The sequence below is a fragment of the Crotalus tigris genome, unplaced genomic scaffold (assembly GCF_016545835.1).
Source record: "Crotalus tigris isolate CLP2741 ecotype Arizona unplaced genomic scaffold, ASM1654583v1 scf7180000020244.55540, whole genome shotgun sequence".
In the NCBI taxonomy this organism is placed as follows: domain Eukaryota; kingdom Metazoa; phylum Chordata; class Lepidosauria; order Squamata; family Viperidae; genus Crotalus; species Crotalus tigris.
Window position 1 is genome coordinate 31,955 of NW_024097925.1, and position 16,341 is coordinate 48,295.

Here is a 16,341-nt window from a genome sequence, read left to right on the forward strand (position 1 = left end):
TGAAATTATCCAAAAGAACAGGACTTCTAGAAAGGCTACATAAGAAAGGACCAGATTTTTAAAAATCCAAATGTGTTTCCCAAGTTAACATTTTTTACAGATCAAAGCATACTGGCAATCATGTACTATAATTTCCTCTAACATATGTTTTTCCTTGGATGTTGTTAAAGCAACATTTTTAAAGCAATTTGCTGCTGATTTGTATAATGGGCCTTTTTCATACATATTGGATAAATATGAATATTCATAGAGACATGCTTCCAAAATAAATCAGATGAGGGACCAAAAAATCTGCCCTAAGTCTGGGACTTAAAATAGGGCATCTATTTTTTTTCTGTGAAAGTCTTTCTATCCCTAATTTAAACAAATATTTAAACCAATTATATACACAAAAGGTTTGATAACGTATGCATAATAATATGATCAGCTTAAAGTGGAAATTGGTATTTATTTCCATAAACCTAACATAAATGCCTTCATTTTTCTTCTATATAGAAAATGCATACACAAGCTTAAATATCATGATGATTAGTCACAAAATATAGAGATGAAAAGCACATGTGTGAAATATTATTTTATGATTAGTAGGCATTTGCATGGATTATTTATGTTCATAACTCAGGAAGGAAGACAAAAGATCTTGAAACATATATACAGCATAAATATTATAATATCAAATACAAACTGAACAAAAAGCAGAAAAAGCAGGAAACTTGATGTAAGAATTGCTGCTTATTGTGGAGTTGGACATAAAATCGAAGCAACTGCAATCATATCTTATACTGCCAGGCTAGATAAATGGCAGGACAGGGTTCACTCTGTTCTTCTCCAGCTTTTCACCTGGCTCATTTAGCATCATGTGTTACTTCCTTGAAGGCATGCAAAAAAAGGTTTAAAAAGTAAGGTACTGAAATCTAATAATAATAATATCTGGCATGTCAGAAATATACTTTAATTGGTGAACTATAGAAATTAAATAGTTTGAAACATTTTCTTTTTCCTCATAAGCCACTAGAATTACAGATATTTTTCTGCAACTTACTGTGATACGAATCTGTGTGATGTCTCAAAGGATAGAGCAATATGTGAGTTAGTTCTTTCTCAATAATACATCAAAGCATTAGATTCTATTTATTTTAATGAAGGCTAGGCTAATCTTGTTTACTTATCTTTCAATTGGATATTTATTATTTACTGCTTCCAAGAGTGATGCTATTTTGCAGCCATTATATATGATAACAGTTTAATATTATACTGTGACCATGAAAATAGATTAATTAAGAGTTGAATGGAAGTGTTCCTCATATCCTTGGCAGAAGTTGGAAGTTATTCTTTGTATATATCTTTGTTTTCTTTTCTTTCTCTTTATACCTTTTTGCATTTCCATCCCTATTTTCTTCTTAGTCTTTATCTTTTTTCTTGATTGTTAGTTTATGTTGTTTTTTTATATTTTTAAGCTTCCATCTGAAAAAGATCACCCTTGTTTTTATTTCCAACATTCAGATTATTAAAAAAAATGATGCCACTTCAAATTTGCTATTTCGGGTTCTGAACCTTGTGTGGTTTACAGTTTACTCTATGATTGGCTTTAAAGAAAAAAAATCCTCTAGCCATGGAAACTTGAAGTACACCAGCAATTAAGTAACTTTAAAAGTCAAGGCAATTAAAATAAGCAGAGAATCCATCCTTTCTGTTCAAAGTCAGAACCAATTTGGGAGTTCTGACCATTTTTGAAAACAAATCTAAAGCGTAAGCAGTGTAAAAAGAGCTTTTGACTATAATGTGCAAAACAGTAAATTGTCTGATATCACTAGGACTAGACATTAAATAAATACCAATTCTAGTGCAGGAGGGGAAAAGATTAAAATTAATGTTTAATCAGTTGGCATTTTCTCAAAAATTTCCTGAAATACAAACACATAAAGTCTGGTAATATATAATAGTAATTGGCTGTCAAAATAACAAATATATTAACATAGCAATATTTTTAAATGGCTCATTTCTTCAAGAGGATATTCAGTTTTGCAATTAGAAAGCCTGATTTAGATTTTATATGTAGTCCTTGCATCATTTTTTGTTTCGTTTTTATTTTGATGAACATATTTTGATTACTTAAACCATATTTAGTCCTTGCATCATTTTTGTTTTGTTTTTATTTTGATAAAATGTTTCAATTAGTCATACCTCTGTGCCCTTTCTGGACAAAAACCAAACTTGCATTGGTTCTTTTTTACCCTTCATGGAAATAGGACCTCTGTGTTCTAGATGGAACTGTGGATCTGAGTTTTCTGGAGTCATCAGACATCTGAAATTAAATGGATTATAATTAAATAAGAGCATGAATGAAATTTAAATGTAGAACATTGAATTCTGGAAGATTTGTTGACACAGTTCAGACTGGCTGTGATTCAATATAAACAAATCTGGAACAGTGCTGGACATTTCATCCATGAGGAACAGTGATTAGGTCTCTTGTGCTGCCAAAATCTGGATGACAACCAGAAGGAAGCAGAGAGTTACAGAAAACTTTTATTGTTTCTTGTCATCTGGATTTTTTACAGCCTGGATCTGGTATCCTCAGTCATAGCCTTCTTTGGAGCGATCGTTTGTCTGGGGGCTATAGGATTTCTAACTCTGAAAAGAATGTGAGGGTATATAGATTTGGCTCTGTTTCTGATCTCCCAAGGCACAGCCTTTCAATTGCTTCCTCCAGAGCATGAGCACTCCTGTCAGAAGATATTAAATCACATTCACATGCTCAGAAGCACAAACAACAAAAGTATAATTATAAGTCACACAAACAACCTTGATCAGCAATTCAACTGCTTTTTTAATAACTGGATCAAATGTACCAAATCAACAAGTTCAAATACTTTTGCAGCAAAATATACTATGGACATAAACGGGGCATAAATGCACGATCAAAATGAATGCATACACCTTAACAGAACAGGCTGATTAATACAGCACCTTCTTGCATCTTTAAACAATCTCCGCGAGCAAAAAGGCACAAGAGAATGTTTAGAGTTCAATGGTGAATGTATGACATTCAAAAATTTCCAAAAAAATCAATTGAATCAAAACAAGCTATCAGCAAAGAGCCTTTGAGGAAAACAGTAGCCACAAATAATGTTGATAATGGCTTGAGATTTTAAATATGCACTTGCACTTTGTTCTTTTGTCTGTTGATTGCAAACAATTTGAAGGCCCTTTGAAGATAACAAACATATTGCAGCAGGCATTCTGAATGTCAACATCAAGAACCAAGACCATATACAGAGTACACACACTCATAATACCCTGTAGAATCCAAAAATAGATAGATCAAAGAAAATACAATGTACAATGTCAAAAAATGACACACAGCACCTTCCATTATGCTGAATGCCTGATCATCCAAAGCCATCATCTGAATAATATTCCTAGTTAAGGTACTGAAATTTAGTATCTTGGCTTTCATTTAAATATTAAATTATATTTGTCAAAAGTTACATTGTAAAGACCACTCAGACTGTTTGAAAATGATTATATTATTCCTCTGGGCAATGCTAAGTGTTTAATCTAAATAATTTACCTAAAATGAGATGTATAAGTTGAAGCAAAGGGAATTCAGGGTTGTAAACTAGACTACAGGTAGTCCTTGACTTACAGCATTCATTTAGTGACTGTCCAATGTTACAATGGCACTGAAAAAAAGACTTATGACCAGTCCTTGCACTTATAGTCACTCCAGCTTCCCCACAGTTATGTGATCAAAATGTAGGTGCTTGAAAACCAGTATATTTATGATAATTGCTGCATGTCCCAGGGTCATGTGAACTTCGCAGCTGGCTTCTGACAAGCAAAGTTAATAGGGAAAGGTGGATTCGCTTAATGATCATGAGATTCACTTAACAATTGTAGCCAAAAGATTGTAAAATAAGGTGCAACTCACTTAACAACTGCCTAACTAGGCAACAGAAATTCTGATCTCAACTGTAGTCATAAGTCGTGCATTATCTGTAGGTGAACTACTTCCATACTGTTATGACAAAAATAACAAGGGTGTATCCATATTTTACCAGGAATTTATCTCAACTTAAAACTAAACTTTAGTTAGTGTAAATTGAAAGAAAATATCCTTAGAGTAAATTTTATAAAGCATTTTTGGTTTAAAATTTGTGTTTTGGAAATAGATACAATGATATAAGTAAACTTAATTTCTCACCTATAAGTATATTCAGAGACATTGATCTTTCCTTTTTCACCTGTTGTTTCTGTTCTACTTGTGAGATTTACAGTGTTCCCAAAAAGACAATAACGAGGCATCCTTTGGCCAATTACACCTGTGACCACTTCTCCAGTGTGAATGCCTATTGTAATCTATTATAAAAAATCAACAGAAAAGAAAATGATAACAAGTTGATTTAGTATTAGGTCAATAGTATTGTTAGTCAGTAATAAAATACACTATGAACCTTATGCTTAATTTTAACTGAATCTATATACCAAAATATGTAACACAATACTACAAACCTAGAGCAAATATAGTATAGTTGGTCTATTTCAAGTTTTCATTTATATAACTGAACTAGAAAATTCATTCAATGTAATTCTGAAAATATCTACACTTTCTCTAAGAATGGCAAAATAAAATTATGTATTTAGAAATATAACCAATTGCTTAGTAAGGAATTGCAAAGAAATATTAGTCTATTGGTCCATCTTTTTCCAGATAAATTACAATACTATATTATAGAGGCATGTTAACATATATAAGATTTCTTCTTGTTGTCCATAATTGTATACTAATTAACCCTCGATTTTAAGAACTGTTTTATCTATATAGCCACAAGGAATCAGGAAGTAAAGAAGTTGCAGACAGATTTCCCATAATGTGGGTCATCATCTTGCCTATTTTTATGGAATTTAAAAACCTGAAAGTTGATCCTACATTAAGTTAGGACTGAAATTGCATCATAATTAAATCCCTAAATCCCATAATATGTTGCCAATCACTGACCTGAACAGATTCTCCATCGACTTGAACTTGTCCAGCTATTTCCATCATATCCAATGCTAAGTGGCAGATAGAACGTGCATGATGAATGCATGGTTCTGGCAAGCCACTTACTGTCATATATTTGTCTCCAACTGTCTCAACCTAGCAAAATATAAATCTGAAAGTTATGATATGATATTTCCTTTCTTTACTTGTCTCAATAAAGTAGTAACCTTTGATTATCAATTATCTGACATTAAAGCAATATCATTTCATTAGAAAGATTATTTTCATAGTTATCAAACATGGAACATATTTACCCAATCTTCCCCATTTTTTACAAATCCTGAGAAGCTAAAATCTTCAGAACATACACATATTAATAATTATGGGAGATGTATTCCTAACTTCCCACCCCAATGTAGCACTTTTTTGCCCCAAAATGACATCCTTTCCATCTTAATATACCCATTGGCTTTCATTTGCCAAAATTCCAATATGGTCAATAGAAGAAATGTTATTTAAAAATAATGTTGTGATTAGGAAGTACATCAAAATATATATCTCCCAATAAGCCACTAAAAGGAAGTGCAAGACCACAGATCACGGCAATCTTTTCCTGAAGCAATAAACCTATTATCTATACTATTTTATAGCAGTAGTTAAAGCAATTTTCCTGAATAATATTTAATCCTCAGTGACATGTAATATTCAAAATTATGACTACATGGTTAAACATAATAAAATAGAAATTATTATTATGTTTATCTGTATAGGCTCTAGCAGTCTGTTGACCAAAACCGATTGTTCATTCTATTTCATGATAAACCAACCTGGGATTTAATTTCAGACTGTAAACATTGTGCCTAGCATCAGATTGTGTAAGCCCATATTAGGAAAGTTGCCAAGAGATAGTTTGAGATGAGACTTCAGTAAAATGTTTTGGAATATGCAACCCACTTTTCTAGCTTCTGTTGTTTGTAATACATAAAAAATATGCTCAGCCATATATATTTTACACTATTAGTCATAAGCTCGCCCTTATACAGTGTTACCCTCTTCACAGAACAGAAAGGACATATCATATTTACCTTATAAACAAATGGGTTTTTTCGTGAATCAGTCAAAATATCAAATCTTGTATAAAGATCGTTTAAAAGATTGACAATTTTCATAGCTCCTTCTCCAGAGGCATGTTTACTGCAGAAGGCATTAAAACCAACAATGCCACTAAATAATATAGTCACATTATCATAACGTTTTGCTGGTACAGGACGCTTGTGTCTCAATTCATTGGCCACCGACGGAGGAAGCACAGAATACAATAATCTACATAAGATTGTGTAACAGTAGCAAAGGAAAAAATAGAAAAGAAATAAATTAATCTTATTCCGATAAATTTATTATATTCATATTTAGTATTCACTGATTTAAAAACTTATATTCTACAGCAGGCATAATTTGCATTAGAAACTTTACTTCTAAACAAACAACACAATAAATATATACAGTAAATTATTTTATACTTTTATTTATTTATATTATTTTATTGCTATTTATAGAGACATATATCATTTCAGCTCAACATAGGCAAATTACATTCTGCTGAATAGATATATGGTTAAATTGCTATTAATATGCTTCTTAATTATAATTATATTATCAATAGCTAACAATTTTTGTAGCACTTCACTTGGATTTGTTACATGTTTCTGATTTTATTTTTACTTATTTAAATTTAATACAGCAGTCCCCAACTTTTCTGGCTTTGTGTATCAACAGTGACGGGGGGGTGGGGGGGGAAAGGGGATGGTTGTGCATAGGTGGCATGTGCGCGCACTTGCGAAGCTCCATTTGCACAAGTGGCAGGTGCACAAATGGAGATTTGTGTGCTCGCTCAACACTTGCTGCGGACCAGTAGTAAGCTGCGTATTGGGCATTGGGGAACCCTGATTTAATGCAAAATGGCTTTTGTAACAGAAAATACTTCAATAAAGACAAAGTCAGTAGTAGCCCATTATACATTAGGATTTCAAAAATAGATATCTCTGAGATGTACTCTCATAACTAGAAATTAATTTAGCAATGATGACTACACATTATGAGGAGTGAATTGCAACTCATTTGGGAAGCATTTAGATTGTGAAGGCTGAAGAGTGCGTTTATTACAAAACTTCATAACCAGATTATTTCGTTCATGGCATGACATTAAACCATGTTCATTGTATTCAAACATTTATATCTTCTTTATCCACCCAGACTGATAGAGAAATGGTGACTTAAGTATAAAGGTCACATGTGTGCAAGAACTGTAAATAGAAAACATTCTCAGGCTTCAGCAAGAGACAGTTTGTCTTTGTTCAACATTTTTATCTTACTTTATCTAGAGTAACGTCACTGACTTTAACTAGGCAATTAGGAATCAGAGTTGTTTATGAGCCTCCAAACAGAGGACAGAGTGATAAAAATCGATCATTTATACCATTTCATATTCTAAGTAGGAGATTAAATCTTACGTATCTGTCTTCTTCTTTTCATCTTCCAAAGCTCTTAAAGTGTGCTGGAGCCTATCTGTTAATATTTCCAGTTCTTGTGTCAGTTTGTACTCCTCTCGGAATTGCTCTCCCAAAAGGACCAAATCACGAGTAGCATCATGCAGGGGAATGTCACTTAAGTAGAGTCCTCTTCTAGTTAAATCATCCAAATTCATCACACTAATGCAATTAAAAGTGAGATGAGAAAATGACAGAGTAAGATTTTTCTGGTATTTATGTAAAAGATAATGATTAATCTGTTTTGCAAATATTTTTTAATTGCCAAAAAGTAACAATACATCTCTATTTTATCATTTAATACACTATTAATATCGCATGTTTCTATTCTTCTAACAAAATATGTGGTACATTTCTATAAAAAGGCAGTTCATCAACTAACATTAGCTTTAGTCTGCTGCAATAACTGATTTTTTCACAACATTGTTTGAAATCAAAGTAAAAATACAAGAATTAAAATAATTGTTATTGAGGGACTGTACCATTACCAGCCACCTTTATATTGCCTATTTTTTTTTCTTAATATTATTATACTTTGATACTTTCCCCAGCAGTGATGCTATCATCAGCTTCAAGAGTGGATCTTATACAAGGATGCAGGGCAAGCAGAAATGTTTAATCACCTCATGATCAAGAATCAAAAAGAATCTTCTAATGTAGCAGTATAACATAAAACAAACATAGAACCTTTTGCATCACAGCTCTTTGGTTTCAAAGCCTGCAATTCTAGTTGTTGCAACAATATAAATGCACTATAGACATAAATCTTATTTGCTTACCTTGGAGAACAAAGAAAGAGAATACTATCTGCTTCAGGTAAGTAGATCATTTGCCCTTTCAGGCGTAAACAGCTAATTTCTGTACCAGTCAGCTCGTCTTCACATTCCAATTTTTCCACATCCAAAAGTCCTTCCTATGAAAGAACAAAAAGCAGTGCTTTTTTTTCTAAAAAGAAAAAAAAGGTGCCGGAACTCACACACATCATACAACCCGCCTTGCCTATCCTACAAGGTTCCATCCAAAAAAGTTGCCGGAACTCCATTCTGGGCGTTCTATGAGAAGAGAAGCCCTGACAAAAAGAAACTTCAGTGAAAAGTACCATTGTTATAAGCCTGTGCCCTCAGAAAACTGGAACACTTTTATTTCTGATTTTCTGATCTTTACCTAAACAAATATGATAAAGAAAAACATTTCTGTTGTTGTGGTTAAACCCAGTTCTCAACAACTCTGGGTGGCTCAAAATAATCAAAAGGAAGAAATTACAATAGAACATTAAAAAGGAGGAAAAAAGATTTAAAAATAAATAGCAAGAATAATAGACTGAATGGAAACAAAGCAAGAGTCTCACTCTCCCTTGCCAAAGGCCCAGTTGACAAGCCAAATCTTTACCATATTCTGAAAAATAGCAGGGTAGGGGTCATATGAATCTCAGGAGAAACCTCATTCAGGAGGGCAAGCAATGCTATACAGAAAGTACACTTTCAAGGTCCAAATAGATAGCATTATTTAACCAAAGGAACTCAGAGCATACCAACTATGCAGGACAGATCAGCTAATCTATATTCAGCAACCAGGCCCTAAGCCAATGGTGACAAACCTATGACACGCATGCCAGAGGCGGCACTTGGAGCCCTCTCTGTGGGCACGCGCGCCATCGCCCCAGCCCCACCTTCCCCCCAGCAGCCCCCCGGAGATTCACCCCAGGCACGGCCCGCACAGAGCAGCACAGCCAAGCACATGGCAACAGGGCAGCAGGGACAAGACTCCGCCCTCGTCCCTGTCACATGCAGATGATGCTGCAGGATGCGGGTGGCAGGCCGTGGAAGCGGCAGGTGGCCCTGTGAGGTTGGGCGAGGGCAGGCCGGGCTGGTTTTAGGGTACTCGGTCTCTAAAAGATTCACCATCACTGCCCTAAGCCATGTAAGGCTTTATAGGTAAAGACCAGCGCTTTAATTGCACCAATAAGCAAATTGGCAATCTGTGCAGCCTGCAAAGCAGAGGTTTACTGGGGATACCAAGGCACACCTATCATGGCTCATAATGTTGCATTCTGGACCAGCTGGGGTGTCCAGGTGGCCCAACAGTCCTATGTAGAACCACAAGACAATAATCAAGATGACCATGAGTGACTACCTAAAGGCCCTGAAAGGATACAATTGGTACACAAGATGAGACTGCCTTCTTGACCACAGCTACCATTGGTTCTTTAAGCACAAGCTTTAGTTCCATTAAGATTCACAGATTGTGGAAGCTCATCCAAGATCCAACATGGTGTATCCTCATATATGGACAGTCAAAAGATAACAGAATCAGAACTGACCTTGGAGGTTATCTAGTTCAACACCCTGCTCAGGCAGGAAGTCAAATGGTTGTCCAATCTCTTCTTAAAAACTTCCAGTGTTGGAGCATTCACAAATTCTGGAGGCAAGTTGTTCCACTGTCAGGAAATTTCTCCCTAGTTCTAGGTTGCTTCTCTCCTTGATTAGTTTCCATCCCTTGCTTCTTGTCCTGCCTTCAGGTGCTTTGGAGAACAGTTTGATTCGTTCTTCTTTGTGGCAACCCCTTAGATATTGGAAAACTGCTAACATGTCACCCTAGTTCTTCTCTTCATTAAACTAGACATACCCAATTCTAGCAACCATTCTTTATATATTTTAGCCTTCAGTCCCCTAATTATCTTTGTTACTCTTGTATGCACTCTTTCTGAAGTCTCAACATGTTTTTTACATTGGAATGACCAAAACTGGTACAGTATCCAATACCGTACCCAAAGGGTTTTAACCCTTTCAAACTAATATGAGCTTTAAGTCTTTAATAGAATAGAATAACAGAGCTAGAAGGAACCTTGTAGGTCATCTACTCCAACCCCCCACCCAAGCAGGAGGCTCTACACCATTTCTGACAGATAGCAGTCCAGTCTCTTCTTGAAAGCTTCCAGTGATGAAACTCCCACAACCTCTGAAAGCAAACTGTTCCACTGGTTCATTGTTCTCATTGTCAGAAAATTTCTTATTTCTAGGTTGAATCTCTCCTTGATCAGTTTCCATCTGTTATTCCTTGTCTGGCCTTCAGGTGCTTTGGAAAATAGGTTGACTCCCTCCCCTCTGTGATCTAAGTCATTTATGAAGATATTGATGAGTACTGGGCCTAAGACAGAACCTTGTTGTATCCCACTGCTTACTTACCTCCATGTAGACGTAGTACCATTAAGGACTACTCATCGAGTACGGTTTGTCAGCCAGCTACAGATCCATCTGATGGTGTTGTTGTCTATCCCACTTTTTTCTAGCTTACTAAGCAGCATGTTCTGGTCTACTTTGTCAAATGCCTTACTGAAATCTAAGTATACTATGTCCACAGCATTTCGCTGGTCACTTTGTCGAAGAAAGAAATAAGATTGGTTTGACATGATTTGTTTTTAACAAATCCATGCTGACTTTTAGTTATTACTTTACTCTTTCTAGATGTTTGCAGATCTGTGTTTTGATTATCTTTTCCAGTATTTTCCTGGGTATTGATGTTAGGCTGATTGGTCTGTAGTTCCCTGAGTCTGTTTCCCCCCCCCTTTTTTTTTGAAGATGGGAACCAATCAGCTCTTTTCAGTCCTCTAGTAGTTCCCTGGTGCTCCAGGATTTTTGAAAAATATGGTACAGTGGTTCTGACATGACATCTGCAAGCTCCTTTAGAACTCTGGGATGTAATCCATCAGATCTTTGTGATTTATATTCAAGATCAGAATAGGTTTTCTCTTATCATTTTTTTTTTTTTTTGCTTATTTTAACTTTTATTTCTAGTCTGTCTTTTACAGTTAGGTTTTTGGTAGGTTGGGCAATAATTTATTTTTGCGTGAAGAACGATGCAAAGAATGAATTAAACAGCTCTGCTTTCTCTTTGCTGCCTGTTATTTCTTTGCTATCTTCTCTCTTTAGTGAACCATCTGTTTCCTTGATTTTTTTCTTGTTATTTATATTTTGAAAGAATTTTTTTTATTATCTTTGACTTTTGTTGTAGGTCTTTGTTCATTCTGAGCCTTTGATTTTCTGACTTTGTCTGGTTATCTGCTGATATTCTGCCTTAGCTATGTGTCCCTCTTTCCATTTTTTGTACTTGTCCTTTTTGTCTTTGAGTTTATCAGAGATCTTTGTGCAACCATGCTGGTTTCTTCTTAGATTTCTTGTTTTTCTTTTTCAGTGGTATTGTACTGGACTGGGCTTTTATGATTATATTTTTTAGAGTTTCCCAAGCTTCTTGAGTTGTTTTCCCCTTTAGGATTTTCATCCAAGGTCTCTTTCCCAAGCTCTCTCTGAGTTTATTAAAATCAGCTCTTTTAAAGTCTAAGATTCTGGAATCATGATGTTCTATTGGTTCTGTTTGCATTATATTGAATTCCAGTACGACATAGTCACTCTCACCCAAGTTTCCTGAAGTTTCAACTCCCTCAATCACTTCTTCTCTGTTCATGAGAATTAAGTCCCTCTAGTTCTCTCCTCTATCTTTTGGACAACAAAGTTGTCAGCTAGGTTGGTCAAGAACCTATTCAATTTCTCACTTGGTGAAGAATTAGTCTTCCATTTGATGTCAAGGTAATTGGAGTCTCCCATTACTCTTGTAGTGTATTTCCTACATATATTTGTTAATTGGTCAGCAAAAAGTGCATCTATTTTTTCTGCTTGGTTGGGAGGCCTGTAGCATACACCTAAGGCAATGTCATTCTTTTTTTCTTTTATGTTGACCCATATGCACTCTAGGAGGTTTTCTTCTTTGATCTCATACATTTCTGTAGCAATATAGTGGTCTTTTACATATAGTGCAACTCCACTTCCTCATTTATGTGGTCTGGGTTTTTTGAACAGTTTGTATCCTTCTATCAGTATGTTCCAGTTATGGGTTTCATCCCACCAAGTTTCAGTAATTCCAATTATATCATATCTATCTTCATGTATTAGTAATTCAAGTTCACTCTGTTTGTTCCCCAAATGCTAAGCATTTGTATATAGGCAGGGATCTTTATGTCTGGCTCTGGGCTCTGGGTATGCTTCCTATGTCTCCTACTTGGTGTTGGAGTTTGTCTTCCTTCCCATCCCTCCTTACCTCATTATTTGACTTGTTTTCTATGGGTTTTTGCTTGGTATTAGGTCCTGGAGATCCTAAAGATTTGTCACTCTATCCCCTCAATTTTAGTTAAAAGCTCTCCTGATAAGTTGGGCCAGTCATTTTCGAAAAACATTCTTCCCAGTTTTTGTGAGATACATCCCATCGCTTGCCAAAAGTCCATTGTGGTGGTAGTGCAGACCATGGTCCAGAAATCCAAAGTTGTTTTGGTGCTACCAACCTTTTAACCAGTGGTTCACTTCTAGAATCCTTTGTTCTCTTGCTGGATGTTGACTTTTTGTTGGCAGTACAGATGAAAAAACTACTTGAGCACCCAACTCCTTGACTTTCTTGCCTAGCTGCTCATAATCAGTAAATAGTTTTCAGGTCCATTTTCATGTCATTTGTCCCTATATATAGTAATAAAAAAGGGCAGTAATCTGTGGGTTTTATTGTTTTGGTTAAGTTCTCAGCCACATCTTTGATTTTTGCTCCAGGGAGACAACATACCTCTCTGGATTGACTGTCTGGTCTACAGAGGGCTGATTCTGTTCCCTTGAGAATTGAATCTCCTATCACCAATACTCACATTTTTTTCCCTAGGGAGTTTTGGGATATTTTTCTGTCTATCACAGAAGCACTTGATATTGCTACTATTCTAGGGACATTTGATGATGCTTCTTTTCTAGATGTCTGCATGTTTTCTTCCAGGGACAGTCAATGAAATTGATTGCTCAGCACCGGTGGTCTGCATCAGAGTGGGTTGGGTTGGACAGGGGTTTTGTTCTAGGTTTCTGTTTTTTTCTATTAATGACATGTTTCCATCTCTCTTCTTCTTCTAAGGGGTCAATTCTTTTAGAAGTTGTTTGATCATTATTATGTTCAATTTGAAAAGACTTATGCTCAAATCTTCTTCCTAGTACAATAGATACCGTTTGAAGTGGTGCACTGCTGAGCCATGGCCTCTTGGCCACTGGGCCATGTGAGTGTCTGGGCACACCCCCTTGCACTGGTGCTAGCCGAGCTGTGAGCCTCATGCCAGTAAGTTGTGAGCTGTGCGCCAGCATTAGCCGAGCCATGAGCCATGAGTCATGAGCCTCGCGACAGCGCTAGCGAGCTGCAAGCCACAAGCCTCTCACTGGCACTAGCTGAGTCTTGCACTGCAAGCTGTGCTAGCCAAGCCATGAGCTGTGAGTCTCGCAACGGTGCTAGCCGAGCCACAAGCTGGCACTAGCTGAGCCATGAGCCTCATGCCAGCACTAGCAGCCCCATTTGCAGAGGCGCATGTTTGTGGCCCCATTTGTGCGCGCACACAGCCACATTAGCATGTACGCGCATACACACATAAAGGTGCCTGCCCCTCCCTTTCCCACCTGGCTGCCAACACAGAAAGGTTAGGGACCCCTGTTTTAGATTACCTTACTCCTTAGCACGAAAACTGTGTTGATATGTGAGAGGATTCCATGGAAACTAATATCAATATGAGGCCGAACCAGTGAAAATACTGATAATAGATTACAATACCCCGGCTGGAGCTGAAATGTAAGTAAAAAAGAAAGAAAAACATTTTTAAACTTTGAATTCTGGTAGTGATTGCAGTCCGTTTTTCTATGTTCTATCTGTGGTGGATAGTACAATAATATTTATTGAATTAGTGCTCATATTGTACTGAATTGTTAACAATTAAATAATGGACTTTCTTGCATAAAAAATTAAATTGAATAAGAGTTGTTCACACTGTCCAAGCTCCAGGATGAGAATCCTATCTTTAATGACACTGAGCAAGGAAATATTCTAAAGCAGTATTTTTCAACTTTGCATGATGGCTGGGTAATTCTAGAAGTTGAAGTCCACATATTAAAGTTGCCAAGATTGAGAAATGCTGTTCTAAATGATCTCTATGCTCTCTTTGTTTTCTATAATCTACAGCAGTAATTCAAGCAATACTTCTAGAAATTAATGGTCACTTCTACTTTGACAGAGGGCCTGTTCCCAAATTTCATGTTTACATTGATTCAGGCTGCATAGGCTAAAATAAATTCAGATGGACTCTTTATGAAAAAGAGTTTTAGGATGAAAAACTCTAGGCTTTTCATGAAGGATTGTATTCCATTGTTATACTTTATGAAAATCAACCTGAAAAGGATGGGCAGAGGAAAGGAAGAAATATAAATAATATAAATATTTTTAAATGATGGAATACTTAATATTTGCTAATTTAGACAGGAAAAAAACCTTTTCAGCTGGTAACATAGGCATAGCTAAATATGAAGTGAAAACTATTAAAAATATATAAGTATTTTTTAAAACAAAATGTTTAAAAGATTGATTACTAAAACTTCTATGTGTGCAGATTCAGATATAATACTAAAAAGGAAGAAATGTGAAATACATTTCATAGTCCAAGTGGTGCTTACAAAATATTGAATAATAGAACTGGTATATAAAAGTGAATAGTAGCACTTGAGTAGGATGGTAGAAGGGCTGGAATTCAAAAGCTTTGCAGGAAAAACAAGAATTCTTACCTGGGGAAGGACTCTATATATTGCATTTCCACACTGAGTGACAACTAGGTCTCTGTCAAATATAATGTGGAAAGGAAAGGCCTTGCAAAATGTGTATGGACTGATGCGAGACTCTTGAGTACCATTCTCTTCAAATCTGTCAAGATCTTCATAAAAATCTTCTTCTTTAGATTCTTTTTCTTCGATTAAGAACTGAATATGGTCACACTCTTCATTTCTTTGTTGAATAACCTGAACATCATAAAGAAAAGGTGGTTACTACAATAATAGTCTATTTTTATTCCTCAGCAACAAGTATTGCTCTTAACTTTCATATTAAATTCCAGTCTAGACACCTGAAGTGCATGACTGAAAATAAATAGACTTAAATTAAAATTCCTGGCAGTGTTATAGCTATCCAAGCAATGAACTAATAGCATAAATGTAAGGCATGATAACTTAAGAACAAGAAAGCCTGCTTTTGAAGCTCAATTTGCTCTTCAGATCAAGTGATTTGTCAAAGGAAGAGGGTCACCAGGAAGATTCAATTTACAGCATAGAAAACTATAGGTTCCAAAAAGTCCCTTGCACGATTAAGAATAACTTGACAATTTGAATCTCTGCTTTCTAGAATACCTAAGTCCTTTTACAATACTTCGAATACATCCAGTGTTTCTATAGTATATGAAACTAAGAAAGGAAAAATAGTGCCAGTGAAATGCTTTTGCTTTAAAATATAATGAAATATAATAATTTAAGTCAGAGGGATTTGGTCTAAATGGGACACTTTCTGTCAGAATCCATTTATATTTCATTTCTATCTATCTCCTCTGATCTAAAATTAAATTTCACTTTCCCCTGGATTCTGCCATATTCCCAAGGGGGAGGGGGGATATGCCTGCGGGGTTATGACTTTCACTTCCTCTATTCCTATATTTCATTTCTATCTACTACGATCTAAAACCAAATCTCACCTTCCCCTGGATTCTGCCATACTCCCAAGGGGGAGGGGGAATATGCCTGCGGGGTTATGACTTTCACTTCCTCTATTCCTATATTTCATTTCTATCTATCTCCTCTGATCTAAAATTAAATCTCACTTTCCCCTGGATTCTGCCATATTCCCAAGGGGAGGGGGGATATGCCTGCGGGGTTATGACTTTCACTTCCTCTATTCCTATATTTCATTTCTATCTACTACGATCTAAAACCA

At 35.8% G+C, this 16,341-nt stretch overlaps 1 protein-coding gene across 1 annotated transcript; it reads right to left on the reverse strand.

The window, feature by feature from the left end:
• Window positions 1-428: 428 nt before the first annotated feature.
• On the reverse strand, window positions 429-15,395 carry LOC120318467 (guanylate cyclase soluble subunit beta-1-like; the record flags this gene model as incomplete). The annotated part of the gene is made up of 9 exons (XM_039366116.1): window positions 429-869; window positions 2,185-2,305; window positions 4,208-4,362; window positions 5,003-5,143; window positions 6,073-6,310; window positions 7,498-7,695; window positions 8,313-8,446; window positions 14,043-14,159; window positions 15,150-15,395. Coding segments are annotated over 9 exons (1,374 nt in total), but the record flags the coding sequence as incomplete, so codon positions are not given.
• Window positions 15,396-16,341: the final 946 nt, after the last annotated feature.